Source organism: Onychomys torridus, chromosome 3 (assembly GCF_903995425.1).
Source record: "Onychomys torridus chromosome 3, mOncTor1.1, whole genome shotgun sequence".
Taxonomy (NCBI): domain Eukaryota; kingdom Metazoa; phylum Chordata; class Mammalia; order Rodentia; family Cricetidae; genus Onychomys; species Onychomys torridus.
The window spans coordinates 1,840,045-1,860,204 of NC_050445.1; the positions used below are offsets into that span (position 1 = coordinate 1,840,045).

Here is a 20,160-nt window from a genome sequence, read left to right on the forward strand (position 1 = left end):
CACTCACATGGCAGACACACACATATACACACAATTAAAAATAAAGTAATATTACCAACAAAGGGTAAGACTAAATGATAAGGAAGGACGGAATGTAGCTGAGAGGACACGTGAGTCAGTAAAGAGGATAGAAAGCAAATTATTTTCCTAGTTCCAACTCTGCTGTGGTTTTCTTTCTTTCTTTTTTTATGGTAGATAAGTACATAAAAATGTAATTGTTAGTCAAAGGGTAAATCCCTAAGTGAAGGTACACAGCTTCAGATAACCCTTCCTAAATTTCTAAAAACTATAGTATTTATTTCATGTGTATGGGTGTTCTGCCTGCATGTGTGTAATGGGGCCGTGTGCACTCACGGACTGTGGAAGCCAGAGAAGGGAAAGAGGAGGGGGAAGGGCAGGCAGGCACCATCATAACAATGTCACTCAGAAGTTCTCTGTGCTCCATGGTGACATTCCTATCTGATGGCCTTCAAGGGCTCCAGGAAGGCTTTTCTTTAAAAAAAAAAAAAAAAGCAACAGTTTCCTTTATAGATAATGGCATATGTTTGGATTGGTTTCAAAATCATTCCTGGGGCTGGCAAGATGGTAAAAACACTTGCAGTGCTAGCCTGAGGGTCAGAGTTCAACCTCCCGATTCCACAGTGGAAGGAGAAAACTCCCGAGGACTGTCATCTGACCTCCACACACACCCTGTGGCATGTTTCTCCCGAGCCCCCGCCCCCGCCTCCCATAATAAAAATGATCCCCAGACAGGGAGGTGGACATGTGTGGGGAGGAAATAAGCTCCCTGAGCTGCTGCTGGCCGGTTGCCCAGTTGGCTAGTGGATAGCGTGCTCCACCACCCTCCTCTCTCACATACCTTCACTTTCTAGAAATACATATGCAGGGAAGTTCGACACCCACGATTATGCATGCTCACCTGGGGACTGCTGAGGCCCTGGTTCTGGTGGATACTGAGAGGCAACACAGGGAGGCAAATGAAGCTCTTTGTACTAGTCAGCTAAGAGTTTGCCAGGTGAGTGTGTGGTAGGAGTCCTTTGTCATTCTATCCCCCTTAGTGACCCTCGGCCCCAGCAGGGGTTCATGGGTTCATGTGTGGACTATCAACCCAAGTGAGCCCACAGTGGATTAGCCCCCAAACTCTGGTCTCTGCAGTTCTCAAACCAGCCACACCTGCTCCTGGCATTCAATGCTGAGTTCAACCTAGTGTTCACACACGCGAGCTCAAGGATCACCTAAGGGTGAAAGCGGGGAGACACTGTCTCCTCACTGTGTGGGTGTGTGTGGAAACTGAGGCTTAGACCCCATCAAGTAACAACGTAGCTTCACATAAATTCATTTTGCAAAGCCTCAGGATCAATAAAATCATTCGGGTTAGTGGTCTGAATTCCTCTGAGAACGGTTCCTACAACAGAGAACCCTGCAGAGAACACGCAGTTCTGAGCTAAGCCACAGATGTAAGAGTTCAGAGCAGGCTCACCCAGGTTGCACCCAGAGCTCCTGTGACCTTTTAGGGAAGTGGGTGTGGCAGAAAGGGAGAGTAGCAATGACCTTCCCAGAAGAAACTGGGGCAGTAAAAGCCAGGAAGAGGTTGTCCTTATAACGTTAAGTTTTGAAAACACAGAGGATGCAATGAGCTATCCGTGAGTGTTCCCAAGAGATGGTAACTGTGCAGCTCAAGAATTAGGGAACTCCCCAGAAGCCACTCAGGGTGACTGATGTGGGTCACCTCAAGGAGGCAAGGATAATATTTTACTCCAACCTTCTGGGAAATGTGTGGGGAGTGAAGGGATGTTTGACAGTCAAGGACACAGAATATGTGTTTCAACTGTTAATCACAGGAAGGTTGCCCAGCCACCACACCTCTCCTAGCTTGTACCAGTTACTACCTACCAGGGTGAAGGGATCCTAATGTTCTAGTGTACCCACGTCCATGTGGGTGCCAACTGGAATGAGAGCCAGATCTGACACAGATGCATTCCTGATGTGCTCAAAGTGCCGTGAGTAGTAGGGTTTTGAGTGCACAAAGCTAGTGAACCATCATAGCTTGGGTGATCCACTAAGGAATGTCCCCAAGGTGCCGATGGGTCTCTGGGCAACTGGCCTCAACCTTGCTTGGGTTCTTTCTCAAACTCACTCCCTATATTGAATGGCTACTTGTCATTCTTTTTGCCCATCCAACATTGTATGTATAGCTGTGGGGGTACATATGTGTTTGCATGTGTGCATTTGGAGGTCAGAGGTCAACACCGTGTGTCTTTATCACACTCCACCTTATTTTTCAGGTACAGTCTCTCACAGACCTTGGGACTCACTGACTCTACAAAACTGGCTGGGCACTGAGCTCTAAGGATGGCTTTGGGGAGCTGCCCATCTCTATCCATCAGCACCCATGTGGGTGCTACAGATTCAGACTTGACTGACAGTGCCTTAATCCCAACCTTGTTTTATAGCTACCAAATGCTGGGACCCTGGATGGGAAAAGGGGCTCTAATGTGAGGGTTCCTCAGTATGGGATTCCTCAGCACCCTGCAGCAATATCATGTAGCAGTGGGACCTTAGGCCTGACTGATGGATGTTGTCAGCCAGACTCAGCTTCTGCTGCCTAGTGGCAGGTGCTCAATAGAACCTCCTGGTTTCCTGAGAAGATTGTATGTCCTGGCTTGGGCTGTCTAGACAGAACACATAGGACAGTTTGTGTAACACATTGTAACCTCACTGCTGCAAAGCCTAGCATGGTCAGTGTTATATTGAAACCTCCAGCTTACCCCTGCATGATCCAGAAAGCCTCATTCCTCTCTCTTCTCTCTCTCTCTCCTCTCTCTCTCTCTCTCTCTCTCTCTCTCTCTCTCTCTCTCTCTCCAAACCCTGCCCACTCAGAGAATCTCTGAACAAAGGGAAGGCACCAAAAAGCCCAGTTCTACACTCTTGGCTGCTACATCAACTCCTCCCCTGAAGTTGCCAGCTGCCCAAGTCCCTGACTAAAGTGTTCAGCTTTTGACCATACTTGGGCACAAATCCAGCTTGTGGTGGATACGTCATAATCCCTCACCTACAAGCTATATAATCTCCCAGCTTTAGTTCAGGCGTGTGACTTCTCTAGCCTTCATCTCTAGGACTGGAGAACCTGCCAGGGAGTTGCTTTGCTCAAATAAACCAGTTCTTCTACTTTTTCAATACCGCTTGCTCTGAGAAAACTATTATTGGGATACAGAAAACCTATCAGTCAGATGCTGGCTTAGAACTCAGTGTGTGAATCAGGGCTGGCCTTGAACTTGTACTTACTTACCCTCCTGTCTCTACCTTTTGGGTGCTGAGGTGTACCACTTCTATTTGGCTCACTCAACAATCTCTGTATGTGCAATCCTGCAGGGCATCCCCAGGCTGCTACTTCCTCCCTACTGTTCTAATCTGGCTGTGCAAAGCCTACAGGGGCCCAGGGCTCAGTTCCTGGGACCCCAGATCCCAGCTCAGTCCTGTTGGACAGGGTGCCAGCTCTATTGCCTCCAGCCTTTCCCTGAAGCTAGGACCTTCTATATGAGAAGGTCACACTTCCGGATTAACACCTAGCCCCTGAAGACTGAAAAGTCTCCAGCCTCTCCCTCAGGTTCTTCAGAGATGACAGGAGCCCACGGAAGCTGCCCTGGGGCTACAACTTGGCATTATCTATCAACTGAAATTGTATTTGCTCTTTGACCCAATGATTATACACCTGAACTTGTTCCACAGATAAAGTTACATGTCTAATAGATGTTGTGACTTTATTTATTTATTTATTTGGCTACAGACTCATTACATTGCTCAGGCCTATCTTGAGCTGCTGTGCCCCAGTGACTCTCCCACCTCCCCTTCCTGAGTAGCAGTGACAAAAGCCCCGCCCCAGTGTGTCATAGCCATCCTTAAATAAATAGCAAAGGGCTGAGAAGTGGTCCATCTATAGGTCTGCAGGGACCAAAACCTAAAAAAAAAAAAAAAGAAAGAAAGAAAGCTGGAAGAATATGAAGGGAAAAAGCCTTATGCTTAGATCCAATAACATGGCTAACACAAAAAGACTGTGCAAAGGCCACCACTCCTTATCATAGAAAATACTTCTTCAAGGACAACTAACTGCCTAGCAGCTGACTATTCAAAGTCACACCACCCTTGCTATATACTTTGGGCAAAGGTTACTGCTTCAAAGTAATTGATACTTAGTGGGATGGCTTGGGGGATAAAGGCACTGGCTGCCAAGCCTGACAGTGTGAGTTCGATCCCTGGGACCCACATGGTGGAAGGAGAGACCCAATTCCTACACGTTGTCCTTTGACCTCCCCACTTATAGTGACATCCTCCCTTGCATAAGCATACACATAATATAAACAAAAAACAAGAGAAAACCAAACCAACCAAAACAAAACAAAACTAACTGAGGCCATCTTCTTCATTTTGCCTCTCAAACATCCCCTTGTCCCAACCTCGAGAATCCAGTTCCCTAGAGAATTCATTTCCCACTGTGGGTAGAGCTGTGCTGCTTAGAGATGAATTCACTCATCTTTAGTAAATCTCTTTTCTATTGTGTAAGGCTAAGGAAGCAAATGGCAGAACCAAATGCATAATATGCTATCATTTATACCAAACAGTTATAACAACAGTAAGCTCCCGGGTGCCTGGGCTATCTTTGGAGGGCCCTGCAATGACTTGCCTCCAGGCAGAGAAACAGGGCGACTGGGTTCCAGAAGGGAAGAATGTGTTATGTCTATGCCATGTTGGGTCTTGCCTGGATGAATGCATTTGTAGGTGCATATACACATGTGTACGCGTGCATGCATGTGTGTGCATGTGAGTAGGTAAGAGGTCAGCCTTGGCTGGTGCCTCACTTGCTTTTTGAGACAGGGTCTCTCATTGGTCGGGAGCTTCCTGATTAGACCAGGCTGACTGGCCGACAAGCCCTGAGAAGTTCTGCCTCCACTTCCCCAGCACAGACGTTACATCACATCCGGACATTTTACACGGCTCTTGGGGGCTGACCTAGGCTCACATGTGTGTGAAGCAAGAACTCTACTGACTGAGCCTTTGCTCCATTCTGCACGTCTCCCTTTTTTTACCAGATACTTTTTATCCTACTTGAATATTTTAATATCACCATGCAATACCGACTTAGCTACACATATGTTCAGACAACCCCCAGAACATTAGTGTGGGGCTGAACTTCATCTTCTCTGAAGAGGTGTGACCGTCACTTGCAAGCAGGCGTGATGAAACCCCACCTACTTCAGCCTTGCAGAATCCTCTGCACGCTGACAGTTACAGTTCCCTGTGGCCGCAGCACAGGAAGACTGGGAAAATCAAGCCAGGCTTTGGTTAGAACCCTCCTGGGGCAAAGCTAAGGACTATTTCCCATGTGGAACTGGAGAATGAAAGACCTGCTGGCCAGCTCTGTGGTGAGAGGACTGTCTGAAACTTCCTCTTCTGTCCACACTACCAGCCCCACAGCCTGCCAAGTTCTTCCTGCCCAGTCTCAAGGGCATACTGCCCTTGGCTTCCTTTCCTCCACTCTGCAGCAAAGCCCACGCCCAGGGCTGGGCCCAGCTCTGTGGTGAGCACCTGCTCAGCATTCCTGTGGCCCTGGGTTTGACTTGCAGCATCCAGATACCACCATCAACCTCCATTCCAGAGGGGTCTGGACCAGCCGCCCACCCCTTCTCCCCCAGAGTCCCCTCTGGGGGCTCCTCCCTCACTGTGGAAGGCAAGGCTTTGCTTCAGTAAAAGATGACTTGACCACCATAGGTGGGAGTGGGCAGAATCGCGTCTATTCTGAAATCCCAGCAAGGCTCTGGTGGGGAAAGAGATAGTAGGCCTGTTGCTCCCAGAGGTTCTGTGGGTCCAAGGAGCACAGGAGCATGTGCTGTGGCCTTCCCGCCATCAGCAGACAGCTCAACACCACCAACCACAGCTGCCACTGTCACTTTCTTATTTGGGGTGTGCTGCTAACACGTACCCAGACTGATTAGATAGACAGTATCCAGGGTCTGATTAGACATTCCTCAGCTCTTTCAACGCCTGTCAACTCTCCAGTTGGCTCTGAAAGTCTCCATCTACAGTTCTGTGCCCTTTCCCCTAACTAAGGGCGCTGGGGGCGCTCTCTTTCCATATGTGGGTGACCTCTCCCCCAGTGCACTGATGAAGGCCTCCAGCCCCTCTCGGGGTGGGTCACCGGGAGAAAGCTTTGCAGGGCATTTGCTTAGTGGTGTGCTGGGGTTCTTCGAGGGAGACCCGGGTGCTCTTTCACTTGAGGTTCTGACTGCAAACCGACTGAACAGCTAACCTCTTCTTCTTCTCCCTTCCCCCTGCACATGTGTGCTGATGGGTATGTGTGTTCATGCTTATGGAGGTCAGAGGTCAGCCTTGGGTCGGTGGTCCTCAGGAGCTGTCCACCTTGGTTTTCCAGACAGCATCTCTCACTGGTCTGGAGCCTGTTGTTTTGGCTAGACTGGTCTTGCCAGCAAGCCCTAGGGAGTCTCCTGTTTCTGCCTTCCCACAAGTGTATGCCATCGTGTACTCTTTAAAAGTTGGGGCTGGGGACTGGACTCGGGTCCTTATGCTTGCATAGTAAGTACTTTCCAACTAAGCTATCTCCCTAGTTGCTGGACTGTTTTTATGATCTGAGTTACATTTGCTCATCTGAACTTGAACTCTGACACTAACACGGATCACGTTCAAACTTCGATGGCTCCTGTTTATTTCACTTCTGGAAACTACAGGATGAACTTCCTAGCACTGTGGATTGTCCCAGGACTGCTCTGACTTCGCTGTCCTACAGCTCCCATGGAGCAGCTGCCCAGGAACCTGTGGGCTGGGAAGCCTGTGAGAGCCCTTGGTGATTTGAGCTGGTCCTCATCCAGTGGTGCCTGTGAGTCCCACAGCTCCCCTCCTGGGAGTTCTCCTAGGCTCCCCTTCTTTAAGGACCTTCTCCATGGTGACCCTGCATGAGCGTGAGTGTATGCCTGGCTCTCCAATTCACACTTAGGTGCTGGGGTCTCAAAAAGGCCTTGTTGAAAGACAGTGTGACAGAGGGAGGTATGGGACTGCAAAGCAGGACAGCTGGACGTCTTCCTTACGCACCCTACTGTAGGGGTATTATGGGTACTAGGGTCTCATGACATCACTCAACATTTGCCCTCAGAACTTCCACTTGGGCTGTCTGAGGTTAGGAACTTCACTATCTGTGGATAGTTCTGGGATGTGGTGTCTCTAGCTGGATGGGAGTGCAGCACCTCTGGCCTAGATCCAGCAGGGGGCGCTGAGTGGGTTTGGGGTCTGACGTGGGTGTCCACCAGCAGCAGGACCTATTGCTTTCACTGCAAGGCCATGAGATGGGTGCTCAGTGCCCAGTCCCAGGCTGTGAGGAAGGGAACAACTGCCACCTCACAAGTCACTTCCAGAGAGAGGCTCATGCTTCCAGCAGGTGTGACACATAATAAACAGGACACATGGACACAGCTCAGACATCCTCAGACACACAACTGGATGTGAAAAGGGTCTCTACATGGTGCAGTGTCACTCAGCCTTTCAAGGGCATCTGGAAGGTTCTACAGCATGGGGGAACTAGGCAAAGCCTGGAAAGGAACCCATCATATCCCAAGGAGACCTGACACAGGATAGGGTTGTGCCATAGCTCACAAGAACCCAAAAGGATGGAACGAAAAACACCGCTCAATCTCACTCTGCGAGATCCCCAGAGTTATTAGATTCATAGAGACAGTAGACTGGGGGGGGGGTCATTGTGTGATGGAAGCAGTTTGGAAGATGAATTCTGAGAGCAGAGAGGAAATGGGGCATGTCACCATGATGCCAGTGTGCTTAGTATTGTCAACCCATACACTTTCAGATGATGAAATTGGTTGTTTAGTTTTGTCTGTTGGTCACAAAAAAGAGGTGAGAGGAAAGGGAGAAGAGGAAGAGGGAGAGGATGCAGGAAAAGGAGGAGGAGGAAAGAGGAGAGAGAAGGAGAAGAGGATGAAAGTGAGGGGTAGAGAGAGGAGGAAAGGGAAGAGGAGGAGGAGGGAGGAGAGAAGAGAAAGAAGAGAGAGAGAGAGAGAGAGAGAGAGAGAGAGAGAGAGACAGAGAGAGAGAGACAGAGAGAGAGAGGAAGAAGGAAGAAGAGCTGGGGATAGGAGGAGGGAGGAAGAGACAGGGAGAAGAGGAGGGATCCCCCTAAGGGCTCCTGACAGTGGGTTTTCCAGACAGGCAACCCAAGCCCCCAGCACCCCTTGGCTGGCCCTGGCCTGTGGCAGAGGACCACTGCCACCATTCAGGCCATCCACATTCCAAGCGTAGTTCTCACGCTCATAAATGTCTCCTACTCTCCCAGCTCCATCTCAGAGGCAGGAGCTCAAGAAGCCCCACTCACCACATCTTCCAGCACCTTAAAAACCCTCCCCCAAGAACAAGGAAGGAGCCGGGCGGCGGTGGTGCACGCCTTCAATCCCAGCACTCGGGAAGCAGAGCCAGGCGGATCTCTGTGAGTTCGAGGCCAGCCTGGGCTACCAAGTGAGTTCCAGGAAAGAGGCGCAAAGCTACAAAGAGAAACCCTGTCTGGAAAAACCAAAAAGAACAAGGAAGGCCACAATGCACCCACTGTGTGCAGAGAGGTGTTCAGGGGCCACAGATCATTTTCATTGAGGCTTTCTAGTGCAGGACCCGCCATCAATCCCACTCTCAGATACCGTGCCGAAATGACAGTACAGTTAGACCCAGCAGGACAGACCCCACATCTGTCCTGTGCAGCCCCGTTCCAGACAATTTTCAAGCATTTTGAAATGTTCTTGAACTTTTATTATTTGGAGAATGCAAGCAAAGCTATTAAGGGGCACTGCATGTGCTGTTGGAGAGGGGCTGATCCTGGACTGGCAAGTTGTCTTCCCAAGGACCTCAGAGATGAGCCCGGCACTCCCTCTCCAGTAGGATGGATGGCCCTTCGGGTATCTGAAGGGTCTCCTTCCCTAGGCTCACGCCAGCATTCCCAAGCCTTTCAGTATTTCATATGCCAGGACTAGGAGCTCTCATGATAGCCTGTAAATTACTCCCCTGCCCTCAAAAAAATATTTATAACCTACAGATGAATTAAGATCGAAAAACGGAACAAGTCAGGCATGGGGTGCCCACCTGCAACCCCAGCACTCGGGAGATAGATGTGAGGTTAAGGTACACAAGGAGACTCTGTCTAGAAAACACAACAATGCCCCCCAAACAGAAAAGAGAAAAGGCTGCAGACACCCCGACCTAAGATACACTGTACTTCACTATTCGATGCTTTGGTTCAGAACAGAAAGAGGACAGCCGAGGCTTGATGCATGGGGAAGAGCCAAGCCACCGTAGCTCTGAGGACACTCCAGGTGTGGCCCCTCCCTCCTGGTCTTCCTATTCTTGGGTGGGTGCCTATAGAGACCCCAGAAGCTGCATCACGGCCTCTTCAAGTTGATCTGGGTCCTGGTAACTGGATGGGGCGGGTCCTGCCCCACTCACATTTCCCTTCATTTTTCTATATTAGGGATGAGGTGATCTATTTTTAGTGTGTGGCTGGTTAAGTCAGGGGTTGCTATAGTGACGGTGAGTGGCTACAAACCCAGAGCTGCTCTGATTCCCCAGTTGCAGAGAAATCCCAACACAGAGTCCTGACAGGAATGCAGTCTTGGAGAAGGGGGTGGCCCTGCCCATGGGGGTCCCTGCCTACTGTCTACATGCCACGGGAAGGCTGGGCCTGATCTTACTAGCAGAAAGCGAATCCAGACTGGGGACTGAGAGAAGAACCAGAGAGCTGATTGGAGATGGAATGCCAAAGCTCAGTCACAGGTGAGGAGACATTCCTACGTTGTGTAGACCTTAGACAAGAGACAGAGGGGCTGGTGGGCATGGCCGGGAAGCTTGATGTAGCAGGCAGAGGACCTATGCAGGGCCAGCCAGTGAGGCAAATGGCATGTGCTGAGATACTGCACTATTCTGTTGGTGTGTTGAATCGGGGTCTCCTATAGTCCAGGCTAGCCCAGACTCACTCACTATGTAGCCAAGGATGACCTTGAACTCCTGATCTTTTTGCTTCCACATCTCAAGTGCTGGGATTACAGGCAAGAGCAATCATAATTATACAGTGCTGGGAATGGACTCCAAGGCTTTGTGCATGATTTTTATCCACCTGCTGATTAGTCTCCATTGCCTACCTTCTAAGGCTGCCTCCCAGTGCACCTACCACCAGGGACCCCAGACTAAGCCCAGCGGATTCGTAAATGATCAGGATGAATGTGAGAATGGACTTGAAAACCGCTTGTATCCATCCACAAAAGGATGGGTGCATAATCCGTGTTCTATGAAGATTGTGGCCTGCCCGACGACAGTGAAGCCAAGCTAAGCTCTAGGAGACACAGTTGTATTCACAAGGTATAAGGAAAAGAAGCCAGGAGAATGAATGGCTAGCTGTAGAGGCAGTGTGTTTTAAAATGTAGGTTTTATGATGACTCAGGGGTAGTCAGGCTAGTGATGGGGAGACAGCTTCTGTTGGAAAGACAGTGTTACAGTCCCCAAGAGGAGGGGGTGTGTCATAGCCATGGAGGGAGGAGCACAAAAGGGAGTATCAGGCCTGGTCTGGAAGCAGAGGGAGAAGAAAGGTAGGGCAGGTTGAGCAGACAAAGACTGGCTTCTGTGGATGTCTCGGTGGGCCTCGGGGGTCTCGGGGTGGTCTGTCTGTCTGTCCCTGGCCTCCAGTGATTGGGCCCTATGGAGCAGGTGTGCAGAGCCAGGGCTCCAATTGGTTGCTGGGTATATAAAAGGGTGGTGGGCCCCTGGGCAACCTTTGGTAAGAACTGGGTAACTCTTGGAGGGGAGGAGGATCCCTCAGAGAGGCCCATATGTAAGACCATCAAAAAGGGTGGGAACGGGCTCTATCTCCACCGTCACAAAACATAAACACAAGACCCAACATTATCCTCAATAGAAGACGCCCCACCCACTCTTCTCCTGCGGTTTTCACCTTTAGTGTCCAAGGCTTTTCACCCCATGGAACAGGGAGGCGCCTTCCAGAGCAAGCAGATGGGAGGAAGTTGATCCTGCCTCCGGGAGGGGGTGGGGAGGAGAGACTCTAGAGCAGCAGTTCTCAACCTGTGGGTCGTGACTCTTTCACAGGGGTCGCCTAAGACCATCAGAAAACACAGATGTTTACATTAGGATTCATAACTAGCAAAATTACAGTTGTGAAGTAGCAACAAAAATAATTTTATGGTTGGGAGTCACCACGGCATGAAGCACTATATTAAAGGGTTGGCAGTGTTAGGAAGGTTGAGAAAAACTTCTCCAGAGGAAGGGGTCTGAGGTCCCCAAGTCCAGCTTCTTTGGGGCCCCACACACAGCTCAGTTGTGGTTCGCTTCTCTGGGTGTTTCTCAGCCAGGATGAAGCTCAGCTTTCTCTAAATGTCACCATCTGTTCCAGACTCAAAATCAAGGTCAGGGCCATCTCTTGCTGGTGCAATTCTCAGGTCCTCCTCCACCACTCTAGGCCACAGAGCATCCTGCCTGAGTGTGTGAGATGAGGGCAGAGGGTCATTCATTTTCTTCCATCCAGGCTTAGGGCTGCTTTCTCCACTGATCAAGTCTACATTCTAAATGGGCCCCACTGCTTGTAAAGCCAGACATTTTCCTACACTTTTACCTTGTTTTGGCAGGTGCCTAAATGTCTGTCTGTCTGTCCATCTATCCATCTATCTGTGGTGGTTTGAATAAGAATGGCCCCCACAGGCTCATATATTTGACTGCTCAGTCATCAGGGAGTGGTACTACTCAGAAGGATTAGGAGGTGTGGCCTTGTTGGGGGAGGTGCAGCCTCGTGGAAGGAAGCGTGTTACTATGGGTGAGCTTTGAGGTTTCAGACGCCCAAGCCAGGTCCAGTGGCTCTCTCATCCTGCTGCCTATGGATTCTGAGGTCTCAAAAGCCCACACCATTCCCAGTTAGTGTGTTCCTCCATCCCCCCTCTCCCACATGGTGTTTGTGGGCAAGATGTAAGTTCTAAGCTGTTTTTCCAGAACCATGCCTGCCTGCCGCCATGCTTCCCACCATGATGGTCATGGACTCACCCTCTGAAACTGCAAGCAGGCCCCCAATTAAACATTTTATTTTATAAACTGCCTTGGCTATGGTGTCTCTTCACAGCAATAGAAAAGTAACCAAGACACATCCATCATCTATCTATCTATCTCCAGCCAGCCAGCCTGCCTGCCTGCCTGCCTGCCTGTCTGCCTACTATATTTATCTATTCATACATTTCACTACTGTGCTGGTTAGTTGTTATTATTGTCAACATGAGCCAGAGTCATTTGGGAAGATGAACTTCAGTTGAGAACAATGTCTCCATCATATTGGCCTGTGGGCAAGTCTCTAGGGCATTTTCTTGATTAGTGATCAAAGTGGGAGGGCCAGGCCCACTGTGGGCGGTACCACCCCTGAGCAGGTGGTCCTGAGTTGTATAATAAAGCAGGCTGAACAAGCTAAGATGAGCAAGCCAGTAAACAGCATCCCTCCCTGGCCTCTGCTTCAGTCCCTGCCTCACGGTTCCTGCTCTGAGTTCCCTCAGTGATGAACTGTGATCAGGACATGTACGTCAAATAAAACCTTTCCTATCTGAAGCTGCTTTCATCACAGTAATAGACAACTACCCATGTCTGTCTGTCTGTCTCTCTATGTATCATTCATTCACCTATAAATCTATCATCTACTTACTGGTATATACAACAAAATATTGGGCAATAGAAATTCATTTGGGGAAGCATGTACTTGTTTGTTCTATTCTGAGGCTTCTGAGAGTTTCTCAAAGGCCTATGATGGACCTCTCCTCACTGAAATTGCTTCTGCAGGCCTCTCTCATGCTACAAGCAGAGAGAAGAGCACTTCACTCCAGCCCATGGGAGTGGCACCTCTGAATTCCACAGTCAAGGGTAGAATGTGGGCTGTTTCTGGCTCGACGCCCAGCAAACTGAAGGTTCCTGGGAAGAAGTGTGGATTAATGTTCCCTAAAGAGCCTGGCTTTGTGTAAGACCTTCTAGATGGCTTGTCAATTTGCTGAGTGGGGGCATCACAGCCTTATGGAGAGATGGGATGTGGACTAAGAAACCAAGGTTCGCTGCATGTTTGTGGCAAACACCTGTGATCTGAGCCCATCTGAGACAGGAAGATAGTGAACTGGACAATGAGATGCTATTTAAAAGCCAACAGTGAAAAGGCCAAGGCTGTATTGGGTGGTCTTTGGCCCACAATGGCAGCCATGTATTATCGTATCAGCCTTTGCCTCTGACCTGGAATTTTGTGACTAGTAGTTAAGACCCTAAAATGGATGCTAGGCTTCTAGACTTCTCACACCTCCCAACTTCAAGGCTGGGAATGAGCAGGCACCTACTTCTGCATAAAAGGTCTCCGCCCAGATGAAGACTGCATCAAAACCCGGGAGGAGAGATTCCTTACCTCTCTGTAGCCCACTTCCTGGACAGTCCTGCCACCTTTCCTTTAGGAGGACACGATCTTTGGGGACCCATGCCATTCTGAGCAACCTGTATCTGTGTTGCAAACCATGCTGTCTGGTGCTTGGGCTCAGAACGAACTGTTTCCTTATTTCACAATTGCTACTTTCTTTTTCATGCTGACAGAAAGAACTAGATGTGATATGAGTTATTTCCAGGAAAGTCTGGGGAGGCAGACTTCTGCTAAGCCTTGTTAGCATTTTCTTTCACTTGGGAAATCAGCCTTTGCTGGTTTGTGTTATTTCTTCCTGTTCATAGTTGGGGCCCTCAAGCACTGTAGGCCCCAACTCACCAAAGCTTCCTTGTGAACTCATCTGAGGCCCTTCACTTGCTTCCTGCTACATATAGCAGGACTCTCAGACCTGGGCCCTAAGCCTTAGCCTGGTAGTCTACTCACTACTTATCCTGATGGCTCCAGCCCCCACTCCCCCTGGGAAGCCACCTCCACACCCAGCCACACAAGACTGAGATCTTTGGAGAGGCAATGCTCCCCTGGGGCTAGGGCTGCACCCAGCCCTTGCATAAGAAATTTAGGGGCCAGACGGTGGTGGCACACACCTTTAATCCCAGCACTCGGGAGGCAGAGCCAGGCGGATCTCTGAGAGTTTGAGGCCAGCCTGGGCTACAGAGTGAGTTCCAAGAAAGGCGCAAAGCTACACAGAGAAACCCTGTCTCAAAACTCCCCGCCACCACCACCCCCCCCCCAAAAAAAAAGAAAAAGAAAAAAAAAGAAATTGTAGGGAAAGCAGCAGTGCCCGCTGAGGCTTGGGGCCAAGGATACAGGGTGGTGTGAGAAACCACCTATGCCTCAGAGAACACTCAGTGTTGATTTGTTCTTCAGAGTGTCCAGAACTCACATGTTTTCCCTTCTCAATTCCTGGAGCACAGATCACAACAGAAGGATGGATTCTGCTTGCTCTCTGTGGGACCTGAGCTCTTGTTTCCTAAGGCACTGGGGCGCTGGATGAGCATATCACCTTGCATGCCATGGCTCTTTGTTGGCCAAGTTCAAAGGTTGTGGTGACAGGATCAGAGGCTGGCTGGCCCAAGCCAGGTGTTAACCCAAGCTCTAGGCTATGGAACCCTGAAAGGCATCTCCCGACTCCCACCCCATTCTTTAGTTCCTTCTTGGTTCTGTAGGTTTGTTCTAGTATCTTCTACTAGATACTTTACAATGTTTCTGGGCCCAGCATCATCTGCCCACTACTGAACATTTGCTCAGAACCTGGCTCTCTAGAAGAGCTACCCCCCCAATCACACTGCTCCTGGGAGCCCCAAGCCACCAGCTTTAGCTGCAATTTCTACCCTCAGCACCCCAGCCTTCTTCTCGAGACACTCAGGGGCTTCACCTCACACAGGCACAAACCAGAGAATGGCGTTTGAGCTCTCAACTCTGCTCCTTCTGTCCTGCTGCACCGGCCTCCAGGTGGTCCTAGGAACCTCGAGTCATACTCCTCCACAGCCCGGCAGAAGGGTCTGATCACAGGCTGGCTGCCCACTGTGGCCTCGCCCCGTGAGCCTACCCTTCACATTCCTTTTAGACCTCACTGCTCCCTTATCCTACAACAAAAACCCATTCATCTGTCAAAACACGTCACTCACAAAGGGACAAATACCATGGTTCCAGTTTCGTGTGCGGTGAGGGAGGGCACAGGCCAAGGCTGGGTGTCTTCCTCTGCCGTTCCCCACCTTAGTTTTGGGGGAGTTCACGGACTTGGCCAGACTGAACCCCAAGGACCTGCCTGTCTCCGGCCCCGAGCCCACCTTGGTGTTGGAGAACCAGTTACGCAGCACACTTAGCTTTTTCACAGGTACTAGGGATCTGAACACAAGGTCTCGAGCTTGCTCTCCAAATGCTTTACCCACTGGGCCACCTTCCCACAATGCCGCTGCTAGGAGGAGCTCTGAGCTGTCGGAGTCAAAAGAGACTTTGGGAAAAGTGAGGGCGGCCGGGGCCTGGGCCATGGGAGGCGTTTAACGGTGCAGAATTCCGGGGCGCTGAGGAGCTCTGGGATGGACGGGGTGGCTGCTGCAGAGCAGTGTGAGCATATCTCTAATGTGACCAAAGTCACCCAGTGCCGTGTGTGGACAGCAGAGCTGTGCCACGTGTAGTTTGCCACCATTAAACCAAGAGCCTCACTGTTTGTCTACTCTCGTGGGGCTGTAAGTCCCATACAGGAAGGAGTAACTTTTGCGTGCCCGTGTCCTCAGAGTTAGGGGCCAGCATAAAGGGGATCCAGTGGAACTGGCAGGATATGGGCGCTGGCTGAGCCCGGAAGTGGGTACCACTCTACTTTCCTGTGTATGACTGAAAATCCCCACTAGGAAAAGTTAAAACTGTGTTGGGTATTTATAGCAAATTCACTCAGGACACTCAGGGCCAGCAGGTGTGTGTGTGTGTGTGTGTGTGTGTGTGTGTGTGTGTGTGTGTGTGTAGGGACAACAGAGACAGAGTGAGGACCATGATGGGAGAGAGTGTTGTGGAGGAAAGGACAGAGCAGGCAGACAGACCTTGCTTCTCAGCCTTGGCCTCTGAGGCAGAGCTTTTGATGTTCTCCAAGGGCCACACATGCTCAGGTCTGTGCATGAGATTGGGAGCAGGCAGGGGTGCCAGCAGGCCGGGCAGTGGAGGGAGAGCCCCTGACAGGGAAGAAGGGGGATGCGGGAGGAAATGAGGCTGTGAGGCATTGTCCCTCCCAATCTCCCTTCCATCATGGCTGTCATCTGCACACGCTCTTTGTTGACACAATCTGGGTCTCTCTCTACCGCACAGACAAAAGGACGGTGTACATGGAAACTTTGTCCGGCACGCATAGCCAGTTTTGCCTTTGTGCAGCTGCGGCCACAGTCTGTGTTCAGTTGGGCCCAGCACCCCACGGCCCACAACGGTCCAAGGGGATTCCATCACAGGCTCAGGTGGTCAGCTTTCCAGTGACAGCCTCATGTCAATGGTTCTGTGACAGGGGCAGACCTGAGCCCTCTGCTGATCCTCTTCAGTTGTTCTGGAAAGCCATGGGGTTTTCAGGACAGCTGTGTGGAGGTGAGTGACTGTGCCTATGTACATGGGTGCAATGTGTGAGTGTGGAGTATGCCACTAAGTCTGTGAACCTATATACATGTATGTGTGAGTGTGCATGTGTGTGAGACAAAGGCATGCCATTTGACCGGAGAACAGCAGGGAAGACACTGGATGAAATGAAGTCCATTTATCTTGTCCCCACAGAGAGTAGCTCTGTGTGTTAGGATTAATAGTCTCTGTGGAAGATGGCTATGCTGGAGAGTTTTGTGTCAACTGGACACAAGCTATGAAGTCATTTGAGAGGAGGGACCTCAGTTAAGAAAGCACTCCCATCTGCAAGCCTGTAGGGCATTTTCTTAGTGACTGATGGGTGGTACCATCCCTGGGCTGGTGGTTCGGGGTTCTGTGAGAACCACCAGGAAAGCAAGACAGTCAGCAGCGTCCTTCTATGGCCTCTGCATCAGCTCTTGACTCCAGGTTCCTGCCCTGGCTTCCTTCAGTGACGGACATACAGTCTGGAAGTGTAAGCCCAATAAACCCTTTCCTCTCCAACTTGCTTTTCGGTCATGGTCATCACAGCAACAGAAACCCTAACTAAGACAACTGCCCAGCTGCAGAGAGAGCAAAGGGGCAGAAGAGGCAGGTGCTGACCACCTAAGGTTTGCTCTGGGGACCCAGACAATAACAGGCAGGCACCTCAAACTCCCATAGAAGAAAAGGCTCGTGTGAAATTCCCCATGGAGGAAAGGACATAAAATCTACCCCCAAAGCGGCACTTCCTAGACAGCCAGAGTGACCCCATTGGAAAGGGGTGCTTTGAAGCTATCATTTTTAAGCAGAGAAGGCAGGGCTGGAGATCACAGTTTGAGCTGTGGGGGGCACGTTTCCTCAGAGACCAGGAAATCCTGGGTGGAGACCTGAATGGTCTCAAAGAGGGGGCTGGGTAGGTCAAGCAGAGTTGGGAGGAAGCTTCCTTCACAGTGCATAGCCTTTTCCTTTCATTCAGTGGGTCCAGGCCTGACATTATGCAGGAGCTGCCCAGCTCTTTGCTCAGTATGATGTTAACTAAAGGGAAAACCTAGAGCCCAGAGCCCTGGCTCCTGACAGCCGCCTGAGCAGGACTGCAGGTCAGCACGTGTGCCCCAAACTCCAGAGGGAGGCTCTGAGAGCCCCCATGTCCCTGACCCCGAGGGCAGAGCCGGCCTTTGCAGTCCAGCTCTTATGATACGTGGTGGAGATGAAAATATTATTTCTGCTCTTGGTAGCTTAGGAGATGGGATGGCAGCCAGCTCTCACACACCAGGGCAGAAACCACTGTCTGGCACACACCAGGCGTTTAATAACAGGTCTGCATGCCTATCCCCATTAGCAAAACCAGACTTTTCGTTCAATAACAGGGTCAGATTTAACTCTTTGGTAAATGAGCATTTACTTCTTTGTTATCTAAAATGAATCACTGACTCTCTGGTTCAGATAGTCCCTTCCTTCCTTCCTTCCTTCCTTCCTTCCTTGCTTCCTTGCTTCCTTCCTTCCTTCCTTCCCTGCTGGGACACCTGCCCCATCCCTCTGTATATTCACCCTGGCACTCAATGGGATTTCTACTTTGTGGTTCCTTTTTTTCTCTTTCATGAGACCAAAAACTCCTTGACTCCATGAATCCCCATCCCCATGCTGGCCCTCCTCAGAGTACCGGGGCTCTCTAGAGCACTGATGCATCAGAAGTGGCAAGAGGTACAGGTACAGACAGACATAATATCGTTTTTTCTTTTCAGATTATATATATATATATATATATATATATATATATATATATATATATATATATCTTATATTTACTGCTCAGATGTCCTGTCAAAATTGTACTATTATACCTGTGACAAATTTTTACCAATTGAAATGTCATACTTTTTTTTTTTTTTAGACAAGGTCTCATGTGGCCCAAGCTGGCCATGAACTTGATTTGTAGCCAAGGATGACCTTGAACTTCTGATCCTCCTGCCTCCAGTTCCCAAGTGCTGAGATTATAGGTGTGTGTCACCATGCCCAGTGTTCTTCAGTGCCGGGAAGAAACCCAGGGCTTCACACATGCCTCCAAGCACTCTGTCAACTGAGTCACACCTCTAGTCCCATTCTCAGATTCTTAAAACGTGACAGCCACCATCCGAGGTTGAGTGGTGAGATATCATCCAGGTTTCTAGGAAGTAAAGGAACTTGGCCTCCACCTGTACAGCTCCATATGAACAGAACACACAAGCTTCTCACAGCAGGTCCAGGAAATGAAGCACAGATATGCGGCCAGCTTACCCAGCCACGCTGATCTCAACCCCCTGAACCTCAGGTAGCAGGTTCCGGAAGCAGTTCCTCCCCAAGGGACACACAACAGGCAGGTGTTTTTCTTCCCAAGTAACCCTCACTCAATCCACCAGATCTCCTGCCAGGGACCAAGGAGATGGAGTTCCTTCCTCCTAACAGACAGGGTTTCTTTCCACACACACACTTCATTTGTAACAATACAAGCTGGTGGTTTCAGCTCATCCTTGATCTTTCTTAAGCCACTGTTTTTCCTAAACCGGTAACAATCCCAACTGATCTCTAAAGCACATGGAGCCAGGTGGGCTGGAGAAAGCAGATAGGTTTAGGAAGAGCGATGATGTGGGCCGGGCAGTTCCTAGGAGCAACATGGTCTTTAGTAGTCATCCCCTTATCTGAACCACTGCCTCAGGGTTATGCCCAGAGCAAGAGGCAGCAGCTGGCCACACGCACACAGGTGTACACATGCACACACGTGCACACACACAGCGTGGGATCATCAGAGAGACAGAAAAGATAGGGTCCTACCAAAAAGACCGTGGGGTTCCGACTGGCGTCGCTGGGTGCTTCGGTTTGGGTCCTTGGGTTTCTTGTTGCCCCTCAGACTTCCAAAGCGCTTCATGAGTCACTGTGGCCACAGAAGCAGTGACAGGTGAACATATCAGGACTTGAAGAACCAGCATGAGCCTCAGCTGAGGAAGAGGGGTTCACCAGAAGGGGAGCAGCATCAGCAGGCAGGTGCAGGACACCTGGGAGTCACAGCTCACCACTGCTCTGTGAGGCAGTCAAACTCAGCCCCAGCCTGTGGGTCTGAGTGTCCTCACCAAGGTCTCTCAGATTAAGATGAGGCAAGGGCCATGCTCCAGGACCAGCCTAGCAGCCACAGGTAATCTCCCAGCAGTCTCTGAGACTCCTGAGCAAACACAGTCCTGACTGGCTGCACCTCTCCTCTGCCGGCAGCCAGAGTATCAGTCTCGCCTGTCCTTAAGTAGGCAAGAAGCCACTGGAGGCCCAAACAGAACCTTGCAGGGGATCTGTTTATGTAGTTAAGGTCACCAGCTCACTGACAAGCTCCAGGTTATTTATTCCCTTTCAACTTAAAGCAGGAGGGGAGCCCAAGTAGGCAGAGCCGGCACTAGCCTGCTAGTCATGTGCAGATCTGCGTGATGTCTCTTTAAGAAGGCTGTAAAAGGAAACCACCCCGTACAGACAATTCTTGGCACCAATTGGTCAGAGCACATTCCCATTATGACATGACATCACACAACTATTTTGATGCATGTGCTTCGGAGCTC

At 50.2% G+C, this 20,160-nt stretch overlaps 1 protein-coding gene across 2 annotated transcripts in view; it reads right to left on the reverse strand.

Moving 5' to 3' along the window:
* Positions 1–19,669, reverse strand: part of Prkag2 (protein kinase AMP-activated non-catalytic subunit gamma 2) — a 155,677-nt gene extending 136,008 nt beyond the window's left edge. The window contains exon 1 of one of the 2 annotated variants that reach the window (XM_036180435.1): positions 19,394–19,669. In XM_036180435.1, the coding sequence (XP_036036328.1) occupies positions 19,394–19,487 (94 nt within the window). In that variant the 5' untranslated portion in view covers positions 19,488–19,669. The remainder of the gene's footprint in view (positions 1–19,393) is intronic. The other variant, XM_036180436.1, reaches the window with a different exon arrangement.
* Between the last annotated feature and the right edge of the window lie 491 nt (positions 19,670–20,160).